Here is an 18,192-nt window from a genome sequence, read left to right on the forward strand (position 1 = left end):
ATATTTCAATGTTAGAGTGTTGATACTTTTATTTTACTGACTATTGTACTGTGATTTTCTGTTTCACACCGCTTATTTCTCTACAGCAGGAGCATTTCTTTCAGTTACCCTCACAGTTTTATCATTCTTTGTGAGATCAGCGGCTTGCGTGCCAGTGGAGACGTCCATCTGTGTGACTGGCCGGATGCTGCCAGCGTCATCCCCTTAATGTGAACATGCTCATAGCTGGATTAATCAATCATGAGTTAAGTTATGAAGCTGATAACCACCTTTGTGTGACAATTTACCCTGATTGCTAATGTTAGGGTAAGTGAATAAGTTGCTAATATAATCTGACCAGATGTGCCTGATTTAAGGGTTAAAAAGCAAATTAATGGCCTCACAATAGTATTCATCAACAGGCGACAGGATCTGAGCATGCTCACTTAAGACTGGTCTCAGAAAACTATGAAGTAATAAAAATATACCGTAACAGCAAAAGACAACACTGGTGCTGCAGGTAAGGAACGAAATCGGTGCTGCATATGTAAATACACTGAGGTGTGGTTCAGCTTTAGTGCAATCTCACTGTTGTGTTAGAAACAACAGCTTCTAACACAACAGCTAAACTTTACAATACATTTAGCCATTCAGGAAATCACTTTTTGACCAGTTCAAAGTGAAATTAATTGTCTTCATGTAATATTCTTCCTGATCCAGGCCCCCAAATACACCGAGCAGTTTCTATTCTGCAAACTGTAATTCTAACTTTTTAAAATCAACAGGGCAGCAGAGTAGGAGGATGTACGAAAACGTTGAATTTCTGAATAACTAACCCCAACGCAGAGCTCCTTTCTGTTCTGTTTGATCAAAAGAATCTGTGAAAATGTGTTATTTACAGCTGTTTTTAAACTGGAGCTACAAGATAACGTGCTCCAAACCAGGTTATGCGTTTCCCGCTGGTTGCTATGGTTACCTAACCAGGTAAAATGGGAGCGACTTTTTGAGTTCAAGCTCAAAAAGTGTAAAAGAGTGTCATAGCTACCGCGGTGTAACCCAGGTCTTTGAAGCCTTGATTGTTTTTTGCTGTCGCCATCTTGGTCTCTTAATTATTTATATAGTACTAACCACAGTGTGTCACTGAGACCATTAACACAAGAGGAAAGTGTTTACAGAGGTCAAGTCAGAAAGCTGTTTCCTCACAGACTTCTACTGGACCCATGGCATTTAAGAAGAACTCGGGTTTAAGGCACTCTCACACCAGGTTAACCTATTAATCTCACTTCAGATTATACAGATGTTAGAATTAACCTTCCAAAACTGGAGGCACAGGGCTTTGATGTGCGGAGGTGTGGAGTTGTAAAACAAATAATTTTATGGTGATAATTTGTTTTTTTACATAGTGTCTATATTGTGTTATTAGAAATATGTCTGTTGTTGCTATTGAGTTTATATTAGTAACAAAGCTGGATAAATACTAGCTGATAACTTATGGAGAAGGGGTGGGATTAAATAAATGTGCACTTCCTCCCACTTTTTTGTGGAACCTCTGTATTTTGTTTATATGATCAAAATAAATAGAACATTTATTTTGATCATATATAGGTTTAACACATACGTCATCTACATGATCCGTGCAGTCCCGAGTCACCTTTTGTGCTTCTGTTTTGCATCCTGTCTTTAGATTGACTGACACAAGTTATATTATGTCACATTAGGAGCAAATATCTGAATTGTGAATCTTCTCTCTGGATACAAATTGCTGTTGTTTCGTAGCCGCGCACTGCTGCTGCAGGTGATGGAGGAAGATGGTGATGAAATACAATCCACTTAGGAGTAATCCAATAATTTTAAGCAGTTTCATGTGCGGTGAGATTTTACAACTGAATGGCAGTTCCTTGACAATTAAAACATTTTAACTGAGCCTTGGTTTAATTCGGGGAGGCACAGAAATTCTTGAAGTCACTAATATGCTCTCTAATCCTTCCGTACATGCTCTGTGTATGACAAGCAGCAGTCAATAAAAGAACTAGGTGCCATTAGGTGGTGTTTTTTGTGTATTTTATAAACAGTAGAGCTATGAGTTGGTTATGAATGAGCCAAAAAATGATTACTATTTTTGATGAACCAGTCAAGCACATAAAACGTATGCACTTGAACCTGCAAAGCCTCATCACCTTGACGAACGAAATCTTTTCAATCGCAGTGTGAATTGAGCCTTTGTCAGGCGTTTTTCTGAAACCACGACGTTCTCTGATGTTCCCCGTGCCTTTTAACAGTCGATCTGTCTCTTCTTCCTATCCGCCTCGAAGGTGAGCAGCCACTCGGAACCTTCGTCCCAGTCCTTGAGCCTCCAGCAGCCCGCCCAACCTCCGCCGCCGCCGCCTCCTCCTCCTCCCCCGCAGCCCCAGTACGGTTTACCTGTCCCCGAGTCACGGGACAAGCAGCTCTGCTTCTCAGACTTCGAGGACCTCAGCTCTTCGTTCCGCAGCCTTTACAAGTGCGTCTTCGAGCAGTCCTTCTCGCAGCAAGGTGGGTGGTTTTGTGTGCGGATTAGTGTGCCTGCTCATGCGTACCTGTTCGACACCTATAATAACACGTGTGTTCACGGGGAAATAAAGTAAACTTCTGTGTGAGGCTTTGTGCACATAATTAACTGACAAGAATAAGCCCCCCCCCCCGCCACCACCACCTTTATAAATTCAAACAGTTTAACACTGGTTTCATAGCCGGCATTCCAGTATTAACCTCCACCACACACTCCTACTCTGTTGTGTTTTAATAAACAAACAATCTGTTGTTCCGCATATCTGCGTTTTACGGCTCGCTCAGTCAAATGAGTAAAGGCAATTAAGAGTAAGAATTCAACAGAAGGGGGGGGGAAAACTCTCAAACACATCTGTAGTCGAGCAGAGCAAAGGGTTCTGCAGCTTTGATAGCAGCTAATTAGATTGGTTCTAAAGTTTGCGAAGCATCTCGCTAATTGCTTCCTGACGCTTTCAGGTCACTAGGCCTCCTCCCTCTTGGACACCCCACCATCGCACCAACCTCCTCTCACCTTCTCTCTTCTCCCTCTCGCGCTTTCTCTCTCTCACTTTTTACTCCTGATACACATCAACAAATCTTCTGTAACCAAGGAGATTGATACGCTCTGTTGACCCCCGCAACTGCTGCCTGGATTCACCCTCTGACAAGGTCCCCTTCAATTTGTGGTCAGGGTTGTACACAGAGTACAGATAAGACAATGAGAATATAGATGGTGGGGAAGAAAACGGCACTGCGCTGAGATCTAAAAGGAAAATGAGGAAGAAAATGGATTTAGCGGATGCTTGAAAGGGTCCCTTAAGTGTGAGGCTTAGCAGGAAACGGTGTCAGTAGTCATTGTATTTGAGAATTTGAGTCATCCAGACAGAGGAGCTCATCGTATCTACAGCGAGTCCGGGACCACACACCGCATTGCTACGGGCTCAGGCAGTGCCACCATCCTGAATTACAGGTCACAGTGAAGCAAATATGAACCTTTTCTAAAGAGCAAACGAGTGAATCAACAGCTGGGTCAACTTGTGAAGTCTCATTTTACAATCTGGCTTTCAAAATTATGCTGCCCTTTCCCTTTTTGCCATCTTAAAATCTTAAAGAGAACCCTGTTATTATTCCCTTTAAATGCACCCGTACGGTAAATTAGGAAAGAGGAACACAGCCGTGGTAAAATCATAGATAAAAATGGAGCTTTGATTTGCAGTACTGTAAATACAGTTAAGGCAATGAAAGCATTGACTATACACACAGCAGAGGGGAATAAAGAGACTGAATGAAAAATACTCTGCACTCGGTGGTGCACTCATCGATTCGCTTTTTATCGGTGACAAAAAGTTCTGAAGAGATCTTGGAGTGATAGCAAATAAAGGAAAAGGTAAACACGACTCAAACAAATGTACCAAAGGAAGGTAACCTTCGAAGAGTCCACCTTACTTTATAGTTGGACGTTGTACGTCCTTGGAAGAGCCTTTTACATTTAAGTAGTCACAAAACCGGGAAGCGGACAGCCGAGGTCCAGAAACGCTGCAGCATCATTTGAAAATTTAATGAGGCAGCAACCGACATAAAGCTTCTTCAGTGTCGATGATGAAAAGGAATTCATAGGTAGAGGTGAGGGAGAGTGTGTGTGTGTGTTTGTGTGTGTGAGGGATGAGTCAGAGATTCATATGACAAATCAGACAGGAGAGACACCGGGTGACGTAGCCAGGCTGGCTCGCCAAAACCTACACCCCCAATCAGAGATGATGGGTATCACCAATAGTGATTATCCTTGTTAACCCAGGCTTTCTGTTTCACGCTCTGTGTGTGCCCTCATAAAAGGGCTTGTTTGAAGCCTACTTAAATCAAAAGCATTATCAGATGAATGGCTGATAGAGATCTATAAAGAATATATCAAAATATAATGGCAGAAGCCCGCACTGGTGCTGCAAATAAGGCAAGAGAGCAGCTGGCAGAAAATCGTTAATCTTGTGAATTCATAAGTGAATCTATTTATTTTACCACCCAGTGCTGACATTTATGTCTAAAGTTACAGCTGCAAGCTACAGGGGTGCCAGTGCATTCGCCTCTGGTGCCGTCCCACAGCCTGATGGCAAAGATGTGGAAGTCTGCTGCCAGATCAAAGTGAAATCAAATTTATTGATACATGATTCTTGCTGATAAATAGCCTCCACATAAACTGATCAGTTTTCTGATCCGAGCTGCAATTCCTGCAGTGTAAAATGGACTTGGATTCAACAAACCCGTATTCTTGGTGGTATTGCGATGTATAAGACATATTCCTGCTACTGAGAATCCATAGCAGTGGTTGTGCATGTGTGATTGAATAGGAGGCTAATAGCTGTGGGTGACATACCAAGGCATGTAGGTGGTTTAAACAATTGACTGACAATAATTTAGAAATGGCAAGCTGAAAGTAATCCACATCCACTTTAAAATGAGTTCAAGAGAGCAAATCTGAACATGTTGTTGAAGGAGAATCTTTGGCTTTATTTGGTTGAGCTGTTATAGTGGAAAAAAGGTGTCTTCTCCATCATTTTTGCCCCATTTTTTAAAGTTTCATGTGTCTTTATGTTTTTTTCCCCAAGCAGGTTTGATGAGTATGCCCGGTGACTCGGGTCAACAGGCCCGCACCGCCTGCTCCTACCAGCACTCTCCTGGTGCGGGAAGCAGCAGCGGCCACCACCACCAACACAACCATGGCCAGACATCGCACCACCCTCACCACTCTCACGTCTCCCCTCACTCCACCCACGGTCAGCACCAACAGCACTCTGGTCACTCTCAGCAGCACTCGTCTCTCTCCCACCAGCAGAGTCACGCTGTGCAGGCCTGCCCCACAACAGGTGAGAACAGGTTTACAGACAAAGGGCATTACAGCATGTGTAGGATCTTTGGTGTCGCCTACTGGTGCACAACATCAGGAAAAACATGGGCAGACTTTAGCAACTTTCTAACAGGGATTGAATAATACTTTGCCAATCAGAGTAATAATAATAACATCAATACATCAGCTTGCACTGAACATACCAGGTCTTTAGATTTGAATGTGAAAGCTTTCTTTTAACGATAACATGAATGTTCACTAACAAAGCAACACGAGAGTCCCTTTGATTGTAGTTAATTACTCTGGGAGAGAGGTTACAAAGGCACAGATACTCATTGAGGTGAAAGGCAATTCATGTACTTTAAAAAACCCTTATCCTTAATTACCATAATTTGTTTCAAAATCACAGAATTCAGTTTATTCGGAACAAATTTGCTCAGAAACTACAGACAAAAGATGCTTTATATCCCAGTTTCCATCAACATCTGGGGAAGTTTGTGCAGACACTGCACAGGAGCAGGAACTGCTTATATGATGTGCTTAATATACACAATATAGACCTGACCACTGGTGTTTTACCTTCACAGCCCCCTCATTTAGGATATGGATAACCATAATTCTTTTTAAGATCTATTTCTGGCATTTTAGCCTTTATTGAAAGGGCAGGAAAGCAGGGGGAATGACCTGAAGCACATGGTCTCGGGTGCATTCAGACTCAGCTTCTGCAGCGGCCTTTTGGCATGAGGTCCTGCTCAACCAAGTGAGCTATGCTGGCATTGAGTATAAGCGAAATTCTTCTGGCCTGGTGAACAAGTGGTTATGTTACACCAAAAGCAAACCTTCCTCACTATTACCGTTCACATTATGTTTTCCAAGAAACAGAAAACCAGTAATCTCAGCGTCCTCGCAGCAAGAAAGTTCCCCCTGCTGCCCTTGTGCCCTCGGCTTTCACCTACATCCAGAGTCATGCTTGTCAGGTTAGCTGGTGATTTTAAAGTGGCTGTAGGTACGATTGTATGCCTCTGTGTGCAGGGCGTACTCTGTGTCTTAACAGCTGGGGATTAGCTCCAGCGCCCCTTCAACCCTAAATTGGATAAACAGTTAAGAAAGAAATGGATGGCTTGATGCTTTTAGACATGGGGAAACGGGCAGTTAAAGAAATAATAAAGTTGTTTGCTTATCATTTGAAAATGGGTTTAAAATGTAAAACATGTGCAAAAGTAAAAGAAAAATAAAATCAAAATATGTTTCTTTTTATCTGGCGTGACTGTGATTAGCAGTGGGGGAGACCACCTTCAGGGTTGAAATGACAAAATTATGAAAATATTGTCCGGTGTTCTTTTCATTCCGATGCCGCTGTAGAAGAGAAGACCTCCTATTACCGAGACTTTCACTTTGAAAGCCCCAATGCTATTTCTCCAGTTTCTCTTCTTTTCTAATTCTCCTGAAAAGACCATACAAAGCTCAAAGTATAGCTTCACATATATAGGCGCACCAAAACACTGATTCAACATTGCGATTTCCAAGGCCACATTGGTGTAACTGCAGTTCACCTAACACATCAGAATGGCACGTCTGTGTACGCGGGCATTGGATTTGTATTGTATTCTTTCCTCTATAAGGTCCCAGAGTGTTTGATTTTTATGAGGCTGAGCTGATACAAACAGGCTTCTCCAAATCTTCACGAGGCTTTTCCTACTCATATTCCCAGTCTTTGTGTGTGTTTTTTCTCTTCGTGTCTCTGCAAGAGAGCTCTCAGGCCAGTGGAAAAGCCTATTTAGACATTATTTATCTAGGTTAGTATTCCCCACAACCAAGCTGAGGATGAATGAAAGCAACCTCTCTGTCTTTGATCCACGGCCTGAGAATGTATTGTTGTTTGGGTTGTGGTGGTGAAGGCGCTGAAAAGAATCTTCTTTCTTTTGCCTCACAAGCAAAGCTATGACTGGATTTTTTTGTCTTTCTTTTTGTGTGTAAACTCATGCCACCTTGTGGCTGTTTGCAGAACAGACGGATCTTTTTAAAGTGAATTAGTTTACCAGTTTGGGTTCATCTAACAGTGTTGTGTTCTTCAGTATCACTGCAGATAACCAATGCTGTTTTATATCTGGGATTTTTTTTCGGGGAGAAATCTTTTGAAACACGCAATTTAAAGACACCATATTTGGTTTATTTTGAAAAAAAATGCATATTTTATCTATTAGATGTTTTAATTCTGAATTTGATTCCTTTTTTATTTTACAATGTGATGCTCCAGGGTAAGAATAGTGTTTTAGAACAAGAGCAAATAAACACTGCCACCTTGCAAAGTCAGTTCAGAAAAGCTAAAAAAGACATGCATGTTAAATGACATTAATATGGGACATTATTTCAATTCTTACCCTCGTTGCTTAGTGTGAAAATCCTTTGTTTTTTCCAGGTTGTCTTTTGCAACATTTGGAAAAATGTTTCTTTAAAGAGATGTTTGTCTGTGTGTGTGTGTGTGTGTGTGTGTGTGTGTCAGTCATGTCATCAGACTGGTACCCCAACCTGGACTGGCTGAAGGAGAGCTGCCGCATCGCTACCAGCTACAACTGGGCTGACGTAGACCTCTCCCCATTCCAAGGTAACGCAAACACACAACTGCCATCAGTGTGGACAAATGAAATGAACACTGATAAAGCTGTCTACCGCGGCCCGCCTAAACACGGGGAAAATTGATAAAATGCGTATCATGTCGATCAGCTGCTTTGATTAAACCATTGTGATTCCTCTCTGTGCTTTCATATGCACTCGCCCTGAGGCTCAGTGTTATAATATCCAGTGTGGTAATAGTACTACCCTAATAAAAGTCATTATCCTGCATCTGAGAGGTTCCCACTCTTATTCTCTCACACACGCACACACACACACACACACACACATAGACACACACAAGCTGTCTCGCTCCCTCCCAATTGTATGATGTGAATAATCCAATTAGGTCCCGGCTCAGTAACAGCCTCTTATCACGGTCAGCGCACAAAGCCGGCAACATCCACACACGATTGATGACGACGGCTGGTCCTGTAGCTCACAGGCCGCTGCTGTCTCTCTCTCTCTCTCTACTTCTGCAACGCTTGACCTCTCTCACACCGCCGTAATGCCATCCTCTACTCTCTCTGGCTCATCTCCAAACAGCAGGGACCGAGCCTCTTGTCTCTGTCGGCGCCACATACGAGCCATACAAATGTGTTTTTGGGCAAAATATCCGTCTTCACGTTTGAAAAATGGAAGCTTGAGCTTGTCTTATTTTGGAAGCGGTAAATACCAGAGGAGGTGATTTCAGTTCAGCGTCTTCTGCGTTGTTTTAAATGTGAACAGGCATCCCGTCAGAACAAAAGACGGTTTGTAGTTTCAAGGTTTTGAAACTTACGGTGACAGTAAACCATAGTGAGATTCTTGTGCTGGATGTGTCCTCACGGTGATGGATGATAAATAATTTATTTCTTATTCAACCCGTGATTTGCTGACGCTGGTAAGAAAAAGTTCTGCAGAAGTTGTCTGGGAAAAGTCATGAAGGAGGGCATGTTTTTTTTGCTGTAATGTTTAGCATGTAGAGTGACACATATTAAGGAGAAATATCACAAAAAATGATATGTTAACTACAATTTGTGATGCTGCAAATGATATATTTAGAAGGGGGAAAATACAGGGTGGGCCATTTATATGGATACACCGTAATAACATGGGAATGGTTGGTGATATTAAAGTCCTGTTTGTGGCACATTAGTATATGTGAGGGGGCAAACTCCTCAAGATGGGTGGTGACCATGGTGGCCATTTAGAAGTCGGCCATCTTGGATACAACTTTTGTTTTTTCAATAGGAAGAGGGCCATGTGACACATCAAACTTATTGGTAATGTCACAAGAAAAACAATGGTGTGCTTGGTTTCAACGTAACTTTATTCTTTCATGAGTTATTTACAAGTTTCTGACCACCTATAAAATGTGTTCAATGTGCTGCCCATTGTGTTGGATTGTCAATGCAACCCTCTTCTCCCACTCTTCACACACTGATAGCAACTCCGCAGGCATCCAGTATCTGTAGTTTCAGGTGCTGCACATCTCGTATCTTCACACCATAGACAATTGCCTTTAGATGACCCCAAAGATAAAAGTCTAAGGGGGTCAGATCGGGAGACCTTGGGGGCCATTCAACTGGCCCACGACGACCAATCCACTTTCCAGGAAACTGTTCATCTAGGAAAGCTCGGACCTGGCACCCATAATGTGGTGGTGCACCATCTTGCTGGAAAAACTCAGGGAACGTGCCAGCTTCAGTGCATAAAGAGGGAAACATGATCATGTAGCAATTTCAAATATCCAGTGGCCTTGAGGTTTCCATTGATGAAGAATGGACCCACTATCGTTGTACCCCATATACCACACCAAACCATCACTTTTGTTGTTCTAACAGTCTTGGAGGGATCCATCCAATGTGGGTTAGTGTCAGACCAATAGCAGTGGTTTTGTTTGTTAACTTCACCATTCACATCAAAGTTTGCCTCATCACTGAACAAAATCTTCTGCGTGAACTGAGGGTCCTGTTCCAATTTTTGTTTTGCCCATTCTGCAAATTCTGTGCCCCGATCTGGGTCATCCTCGTTGAGATGCTGCAGTAGCTGGAGTATGTAAGGGTGCCATTTGTGAGTAGCTAATATCCGCCGAAGGGATGTTCGACTAATGCCACTCTCCAGTGACATGCGGCGAGTGCTACGCTGTGGGCTCTTGCTGAATGATGCTAGGACAGCCACTGATGTTTCTTCATTAGTGACAGTTTTCTTGCGTCCACATTTTGGCAAATCCAACACTGAACCAGTTTCACGAAACTTAGCAAGCAGTTTGCTAACTGTAGCATGGGAGGTGGGTGGTCTCGTAGGGTGTCTTGCATTAAAATCTGCTGCAATGACCCGGTTACTGCGTTCACCAGATATCAACACAATTTCGATCCGCTCCTCACGTGTTAACCTCTTCGACATGTCAATGGCTGTGAAGAAAGAGAAACTTGTAAATAACTCATGAAAGAATAAAGTTGCGTTGAAACCAAGCACACCATTGTTTTTCTTGTGACATTACCAATAAGTTTGATGTGTCACATGGCCCTCTTCCTATTGAAAAAAAACAAAAGTTGTATCCAAGATGGCCGACTTCTAAATGACCGCCATCACCACCCATCTTGAGGAGTTTGCCCCCTCACATATACAAATGTGCCACAAACAGGACTTTAATATCACCAACCATTCCCATGTTATTACGGTGTATCCATATAAATGGCCCACCCTGTACATTTTGCTCAATATAATTAGTGAGTCTAAAGGAAACTTGTAACTTATTTTGTGGTCAAGAATTTACATCTAATTTTAAAACACTGTTACGATTCTGCAAATACCAAATTTCCTATTTTCAGAATTAAAAATGTCACAATCTACAGTGATGAAACTCGATTGCATTAAATGATGAAGCTACAAGGATGTCTGAGATACTGAAGCAAGAATTATTAAAGAATTGACATTTTGTACGCAGTTAAATCAGCTGATGAAACTATTAAAAATACATTTGTATTTTTTCCCAGCAGTGACTTAGTGGTGTCCACACCTTTAAATCATAGACTCATTAATATCCTCCCATAAGCATCCACATGTATTTATTTATCAGTGTTTTAGTCCACATAATATTAAATAATGTATTTGGTGAATAAATCAAAGGCTTCTGACACAGTTGTAAAAATGTACTTCTAAAGCTTTTAAGGCTTAAGGGGAGCAGTATCATAGCCGGTATACACTGATCAGGTCTAACTTTATGACCTTCACTACCCACATGCATCAGTGAGCTTTGGCCACCAATGACCCTGTCGCTGGTTCACCTTGGACCCCTTTGATAGATACTGACCACTGCAGACCAGGAACACTCCACAAGAGCTGCAGTGTTGGAGAAAATCTGACGCATGTCAAACTCACTCAAATCCTTACATGTGCCCATTTTTCCTTCTAACACATCAACTTTGAGGACAAAATGTTCACTTGCTCCCTGATATCTCCCACCCACTAACAGTGGGTTAGTGATGATGAAGAAAGAATGAGTGTAACCTCCCCTGTCAGTGGTGTATATGGTAAATGGCCTGTATTTGTATAGCGCTTTACTTAGTCCCTATGGACCCCAAAACACTTTACACTACATTCAGTCATCCACCCATTCACACACACATTCACACACTTGTGATGGCAAGCTACATTGTAGCCACAGCTGCCCTGGGGCACACTTACAGAGGGTTAGGGACACTGGTACCACCAGGCCCTCTGACCACTACCAGTAGGCAACAGGTGAAGTGTCTTGCCCAAGGACCCAACGACCGAGACTGTCGGAGCCGGGGCTCGTACCGGCACCCTTCCGATTACAAGACGAACTGCCAACTCTTGAGCCACAATCGCCCAATATGAAAGGTGTGATCACCCCTGCAAGATCAATTTCTTGTGCATCTGTACCGACGCTCCTTCTTCTTCTTCTTTTGGATTACTCCATAGAAGTCCCGTTATGAACCCTGTACCTGTGCCTCTGTGAGGATCCGGTGTGTCAGGCTGGAAATCCTTTGACTTTTTTTTTTTTATTCATGCAAAATTTGAAAACGCATGCTGTGATTTTTTTTTTTTTTCCTGCAGGTGCGACTACAATTGAGCCTGTATGTTCATTCTATAAACATATTCCTAATTTATTAGATAAAACACCAAGGGAATTACACTACATCACAAAAAAATACAATTTACTCGATTTGATAAGCACTGATGCATGCCTGATGTTTAAAATTATTCATTAGTCAATCACCACCCACTTAGAGGATGTCGGGTATTTCTTGGCAGTGGAAGTGCTGCTAAGAAGAAAGCATCTATTGGAGAACAGCAACGTTTGGTCTGCTTTTTCAGTAAAGTAGTGAAGGAAGTGAAATTTTTGTACCCACAGAAATGAGAGACTCATTTTTGCGGTGTTTAAAAAAAATCACAGAAACCAGTGCTGGCCTTGCATCCTTTATATTTAGCATATTGATTTAATTTAATAATAGGTTTTCTCTTATATCGCTTCTTTTTCTGTTTTTTCTTTGTTTGTTTTTTTCCTGTCTGGCAGAACAAGCTGAACAAATGCAAATTAACAACTCGTGCATTAATTTACCTGTAAAAAAACCAAATCAAAACAATAAAATAAAGTACATGAAACGATGTCACGTCTTGAAGCAGTAAAAGCTCTGGTGCGTGGCAGTCACAGCACTTTGCTTCCTCTCTCTGTCAGGTCTGAAGGAGAGCATGCGACAGGCGGAGCTCAGCAACTGGTCTCTTGATGCTGCCCAGATGGCTGACCTGTGTTCCTCCATTAACCAATTCTTCATGGCGACGGGGGTCATCCCCCCTCAGGGCGCCACCCACCCACAACCTCAGGTCCAACATCCAGCGCCGCCGTCCGCTCCTCAGCACCCGGCTCAGCCGCACGGGGCCATGCATCCAAAGCCCAGCCATCACAATCAGCATGGGCAACACAACCCACATAATCAACACATCAGCACAGGTCAGTCTGCCGGGCCAAGGATCCTGTACTATAAGGATAGCAGTATATTAGATTGTTGCATCTGGGACCAGAGGCTGAGATTTCTGCTAGTAACCAGCTTAGACCTGGAAAGTCAGCTGCTTTATATGTGCACAGGGCTTTACACACATGCACACATGGCAGCATCGTACTCTGGACTGCTGTTCTTTAATATTAATAGTGAGTATTTAATTATTAACACCGCAGTATCCTGTTAAAAAAAACAAACATTACAATAAAATGCTGTTATTTATTTTTATCTGATGACTCCACTCATGTGTCAGAAGGAAAGAAAATGCGTGAAAAAAAAGTATGTTAACTTAAAATAACATATGGAAACCCAAAAAACTCTCCATTAGCAAAATAATGGTTCCTGCTGTTAGTTGACGGGATGGAGGCAGGAGCTCAGCTGACTGCCAGTCTCTCCGCTCGCTGTGTCATTGTTGGCTCGTTGTCTATTTACAGCAAAATTATGGAGTCTGTCAGTTTAATGGCAACTGAAGTAAAGATATGAAGATGGGGGAATATTTCACCAGAGGGAAATCCACTGAGTGGCAGCAGAATCTATTGGATTTCTCTGGCTTAGCATAAAACGACAATAAAATTGTGTGCGCCCATGATAACAGCTTGTGTTCTGCAAAGACGAGTAGTGTGAAAGCCGGGATACTAATCTGACAGTTAGTCATTGCCCTTTTGTCTATTCTCCCACAGGGAACATGTACATGGACTCGAGACAAAACCTTTCTTCTCTGATGGGCCCACCAGGATATCCTCACATGCCTCCCATGAGCAACACTGCTCCCACCATGACAGGTGACTCTCCCATCGCTCTCTTAACAGGTCAGGAGGAGCCTGGAGAAATACATGGTGTATATAGAGGCTTACACAGAGGGTGTGTGTGTGTGTGTGTGTGTGTGTGTGTGTGTGTGTGTGTGTGTTTGTGTGTGTGTGTGAGCAAGAGAGAGATAGAGATTTTTGGCAATAGCACACTTTAAACTGGATAACACGCTTCTGATTGATTAAATAGGGAAGCTTGAACTAAAGTTAAATGTTGTATTTCTCTTCATAAAGTTAGGAGATAGAATTAAAAAAAAATACATATAAATCACAGATCAGCAACTCAACACAACCTGCTGAAGTTTAAACTGAGCACCAGAAATGGAGGCGAACGGTGATTTAGGTGACTTTGGATGTGGCGTGGTTGTCGATGAGGATCTCCTGATCTTTTTGGATGTTCCCACGAAACCATCTTGAGAGTTTACAGAGGATGGTCTGAAAAAGAAAAAAATATCCAGTGAGCTCTGTCTGTCCCTTGGTCACACCAGAGGTCAGAGGAGAATGGTCCGACTGCTTCAAGCTGATAGGAAGGCAACAGTAACTTAAATAAGGCACAGCAAGAGATGACCACAGCAGTTCCCACTCCTATACGTCCTACAATGAGTTTTTTTCTGGAACAGTTGGATGGTCAAAATCGATCCATCCTGCCTTGTATCAGTGGTAGGGGCTGGTGGTGATGGAGTGCATTAGTGTTCAGGATATTTTATTGGCATACTTTGTGAATCTTAGCAACAAGTGAGCATTATTTTATCACCATAGTCTTCCTAACTGATTTCTTGAATGCGACCATGAGCTCACTGTACTTAAACGGATGTGCAGCTGCAGGATTTGAAGCAACTGTATGATGCTGTCTTGTCACTTTGGACCAGAATCTATGAGGAATGTTTTCAGCACCTTGTTGAGTCCATGCCATAAAGAATTAAGCCAGCTCTGAAGGCAGAAGGTGGTCTAACCGAGTACTAATAGATATACCTAATGAAGTGAACCAGTAGAAAAACTGGTATAAATTTTCTTTAATTCCCCAGAAAATGATCCATTTGTAGCTCAGAATATTGTTGTGAAGGCACTTAATGCAGCACAATGCTGCTACATACTGAAGTATCTCGTCATAAAGTTGCATCAACACCTGTCTGATACATTAATTTTATAATTTTCTTAAGATACACTGAGCGTTTTTATAGTATCCAATAGGCATTTTAGTTTCAAACTAACCATTAAAATTCATTGCAGTGATTCACTAATATGAGTCACCATGTCATGATCACCTGTTATTTAGGGCACTTTATGTAGATGACAACTTAAGACGTGGTGTAATGTGCTGACAGTATATTTCTCTGTTTTTGACTTTTTCTTGTTTTTCCTATATTTTAGCTGTGTTTTAGACACTTTTAGTTTCAGCTGTTCTTTGTCCTACTCACATATTTAAAAAGAAATAATTCAGATGTAATTATCATCTTCTTATACATCCAGGTCATCACAGCCAGCTGAGCCAGCAACAACACACGCTGCCTCCGGGACACTTTCAGGTGAGGCGCATGCTCGCTGCCGACGACATCCAGGATGATTTTGACTGGGACTCCATCGTCTAGACTGAGCCGTCAGTCAAAGGGAGCGACGAAGGAAAAGACTTGAAATTAATAAGGAGATGCAGGCAAAGTGTGATGATAGTGACATAAGGTACGAAACTGACTGACCTGCTCCTTTCGCCTGTGTGACAAAACAGAAGACAATCCAACAGAAAACAAGATGGGAAGTGATTTTTTTTAAACGCGCTGGCCTTTTTTTTTTTTTTCTGATAAAAGTGGTCTATTAAATCTAAAGACAATCATGGAAAAATGGAGATGGGACAGACTGAGACTGTCGAACGAAGCCAAGACGTAAACACGTTTCGTCCAAAGCGACAACGCTCCGAATTGTCTCTCGTTGTGTCCCCGTTGTGCCAACAGGGTTGCAAGTCGCCAAAGTGTTGTCAGTTCTTCTTTGAATTGCTTTCTTTCTCTTAAATGTGCATCCCGCTGCAGCTCGTGTCCCGTGATCTACAACGTTTCCCAGCCTGTGACTGGAATGAACAAAAAAGATGTCCTCTCCCCAAACTGTCTTAAGAAAACCATCAAATTTGTTTTATTTTTTGCACACACTGAGCAAATCCAGACATTTCATCCTTTTCTTCACTGTAGCATTGCTTTGCTCGTTGTTACTTTACATATGTGGTGAGAAGGATAATAGTTTGGGGACAAAATTAAGGACGTTTCAACCTAAATCATGAGTCGGGGCACCACCTGCTGGTTAAAACAGGTATTTTTTGCTTCTATCCATCTATCACAAATTGTTCCTCCTCTATCTTTTTTTTGTCATACAGGACACTAGCTGTAAACTTCTTCTGCCTATTTTATCGCAAACTTGTCATCAGTATGCGCTTTCAACAGCAGGTTAGTGTGTCATGTTCTCAGGGTGTTATGTCCACATATGTCTTCGCACCTCTGCCCTTTACATCTCCTAAATGTGAGGTTAACTGTGTGTCGTGTAGTGCTGTCAGTGTTCAAATCCTGTTGGCTAAATGTTAGCGTCGCCCAGGACTCTGGTCAAATGGATAAAAGTCTTCATTTGTCAGCTGTAATAAGCTGAGTAACAGAATGAGCCTTTTAGTAGAGCTAATAAACGTCACTGATCAAAAAGAAAATCAGACCGTCGCGTGACTCAGCATTAACTTATATAGTTTTCAGAGATAAAACTGAAGGGGAGGCAAAAGCGCACATCATTTATGACCCTGCGGATCAGCTCGGTCTTGATTCCTAACATGCCTCATTTGGGAAAAGGCGAGCAGTTTTTTGCACAGCAACAAGTTTGATAGCATCTAGTCTAAAATAAATGATAACCGGGAACATTTTAATGCTTTGTCTAAGTAAAGATCAAACAAGATGCTCAACATCATTTGTTTTGTTTTGCTTTTGTTGTTAATGTTAATTTTGTGTATGTACAGGTGTGTGTATAGTCCTCTCCAGTTTCCTTTAGCTTTATATGGCTCAAAAAAAATAGAAAGAAAACACACATGGGAAACAAGTGAATTTCATTGTATTCACACTTTAAGGTCTCCTATTTTCCACGGTGAAATATTAGACCTTAAAGTGCTTTTTTTTCTCTTTTTTTTCCTCTTTTGGAAGATCTCAGTGATTGTTCAGGTGGTCTAAACAAGGTAATGTTTAAAAAAACACAAAAAACAAGATAAATACTCTTTATTATTGCCATTAAATGCTGTATTACCGTGACCAGCATATATATATATATATATATATATATATATATATATATATATATATATATATATATATATATATATATATATATATATATATATATATCTTGTATGTCTGCGTGTAATTGTCCTTGTAAATAACAGTATGTCACTTCTCTGTTTGCCCTGGAAAAATGCAGACTGAAAAAGAAAAAAAAGGAAATGGCAAATGGAGATGGGTATTTTGTTATTTCTCTTCCAGGAGAAACATTATGTACATAGCTTGAGTATAATGTAAATAGGTGATTTAAAGAAGGAAAAAAAAACGTTGGCATTTTTGTGTGTCATAAGTAACCTGTGTATGTACGGCGGTTCAGCGGTTCAAATCTGTTTCAGTGTTTATTAAAATGTCATTGACCATTTTTACTGCAATAACCTTGCATCTGCTACCGTTATTTTATCAGCTGTTTGCATGTTTGAAATCTTGAAATAATGCTGTGTGCATGTTGCTGTGCTGTGCAGGAAGATGTGACAGTGGCTTCTGAGTTTTTAGTTCGAGCCTATTTGTGCTGTTTTGGCCCTCGCGGCTTGTTGTCCAACAGGTGTCAGCCTAGCGCCGGGCGACCGTTTGTTTGCCCTCCTCTGCATGTAAACTAGGCAGACCACCCATGCTTGCCTGCGACACACCGTCACACAGTGTTCTAACTGTATTTATGGCCTCTTTTCATTGGAAAGCGGTCCAGAAAGCGCTCTTTCCTCCCGCTGTCTATCGGCCACACATGTACACTGCCACTTTCTTTATAAATAGAGCAAAACTGATGTTTTAGAAGATCAGCACAAATGAATTCCAGGTGTTTGCTCATATTTATTTAAATCCTGTTAAATATTTGACAGGTAGTATCTAGTCAATCCAAAGATTTGGCTCCTAACTCCTGTGATTAAGGATTATTTGAAACAACCCAAACCTGTTTACATCTCTTCCATTCATTCATGTGGAAAGTTTGTTGCTTTAGCTTTCTAATTGTAAAAGACAGCCGGTTGCAGTTTAGTGTGCCTGTCTTGTCTAGATAAATAAGTGTGTATTTATCTGTATCACCTAGTGCATGTGTTGGCGTGTGTGAGTGTGTGTGCATGCTGCTGATATTGCAGGGTTTGCAAACAGGAGTACTGCTGGCTGTGGACCAAGAG

The 18,192-nt window shown here is 41.6% G+C and overlaps 1 protein-coding gene across 2 annotated transcripts in view; it reads left to right on the forward strand.

Moving 5' to 3' along the window:
• LOC120743700 (forkhead box protein J3-like) overlaps nucleotides 1-15,563 on the forward strand; it is a 68,374-nt gene extending 52,811 nt beyond the window's left edge. Inside the window, exons 8-13 of one of the 2 annotated variants that reach the window (XM_040047460.1) lie at nucleotides 2,292-2,511; nucleotides 5,106-5,363; nucleotides 7,848-7,949; nucleotides 12,645-12,917; nucleotides 13,647-13,775; nucleotides 15,243-15,563. In XM_040047460.1, coding sequence (XP_039903394.1) covers nucleotides 2,292-2,511; nucleotides 5,106-5,363; nucleotides 7,848-7,949; nucleotides 12,645-12,917; nucleotides 13,647-13,775; nucleotides 15,243-15,361 — 1,101 coding nt within the window. In that variant the 3' untranslated portion in view covers nucleotides 15,362-15,563. The remainder of the gene's footprint in view (nucleotides 1-2,291; nucleotides 2,512-5,105; nucleotides 5,364-7,847; nucleotides 7,950-12,644; nucleotides 12,918-13,646; nucleotides 13,776-15,242) is intronic. The other variant, XM_040047461.1, reaches the window with a different exon arrangement.
• Nucleotides 15,564-18,192: the final 2,629 nt, after the last annotated feature.

Source organism: Simochromis diagramma, unplaced genomic scaffold (assembly GCF_900408965.1).
Source record: "Simochromis diagramma unplaced genomic scaffold, fSimDia1.1 OVJJ01000387.1, whole genome shotgun sequence".
In the NCBI taxonomy this organism is placed as follows: Eukaryota; Metazoa; Chordata; class Actinopteri; order Cichliformes; family Cichlidae; genus Simochromis; species Simochromis diagramma.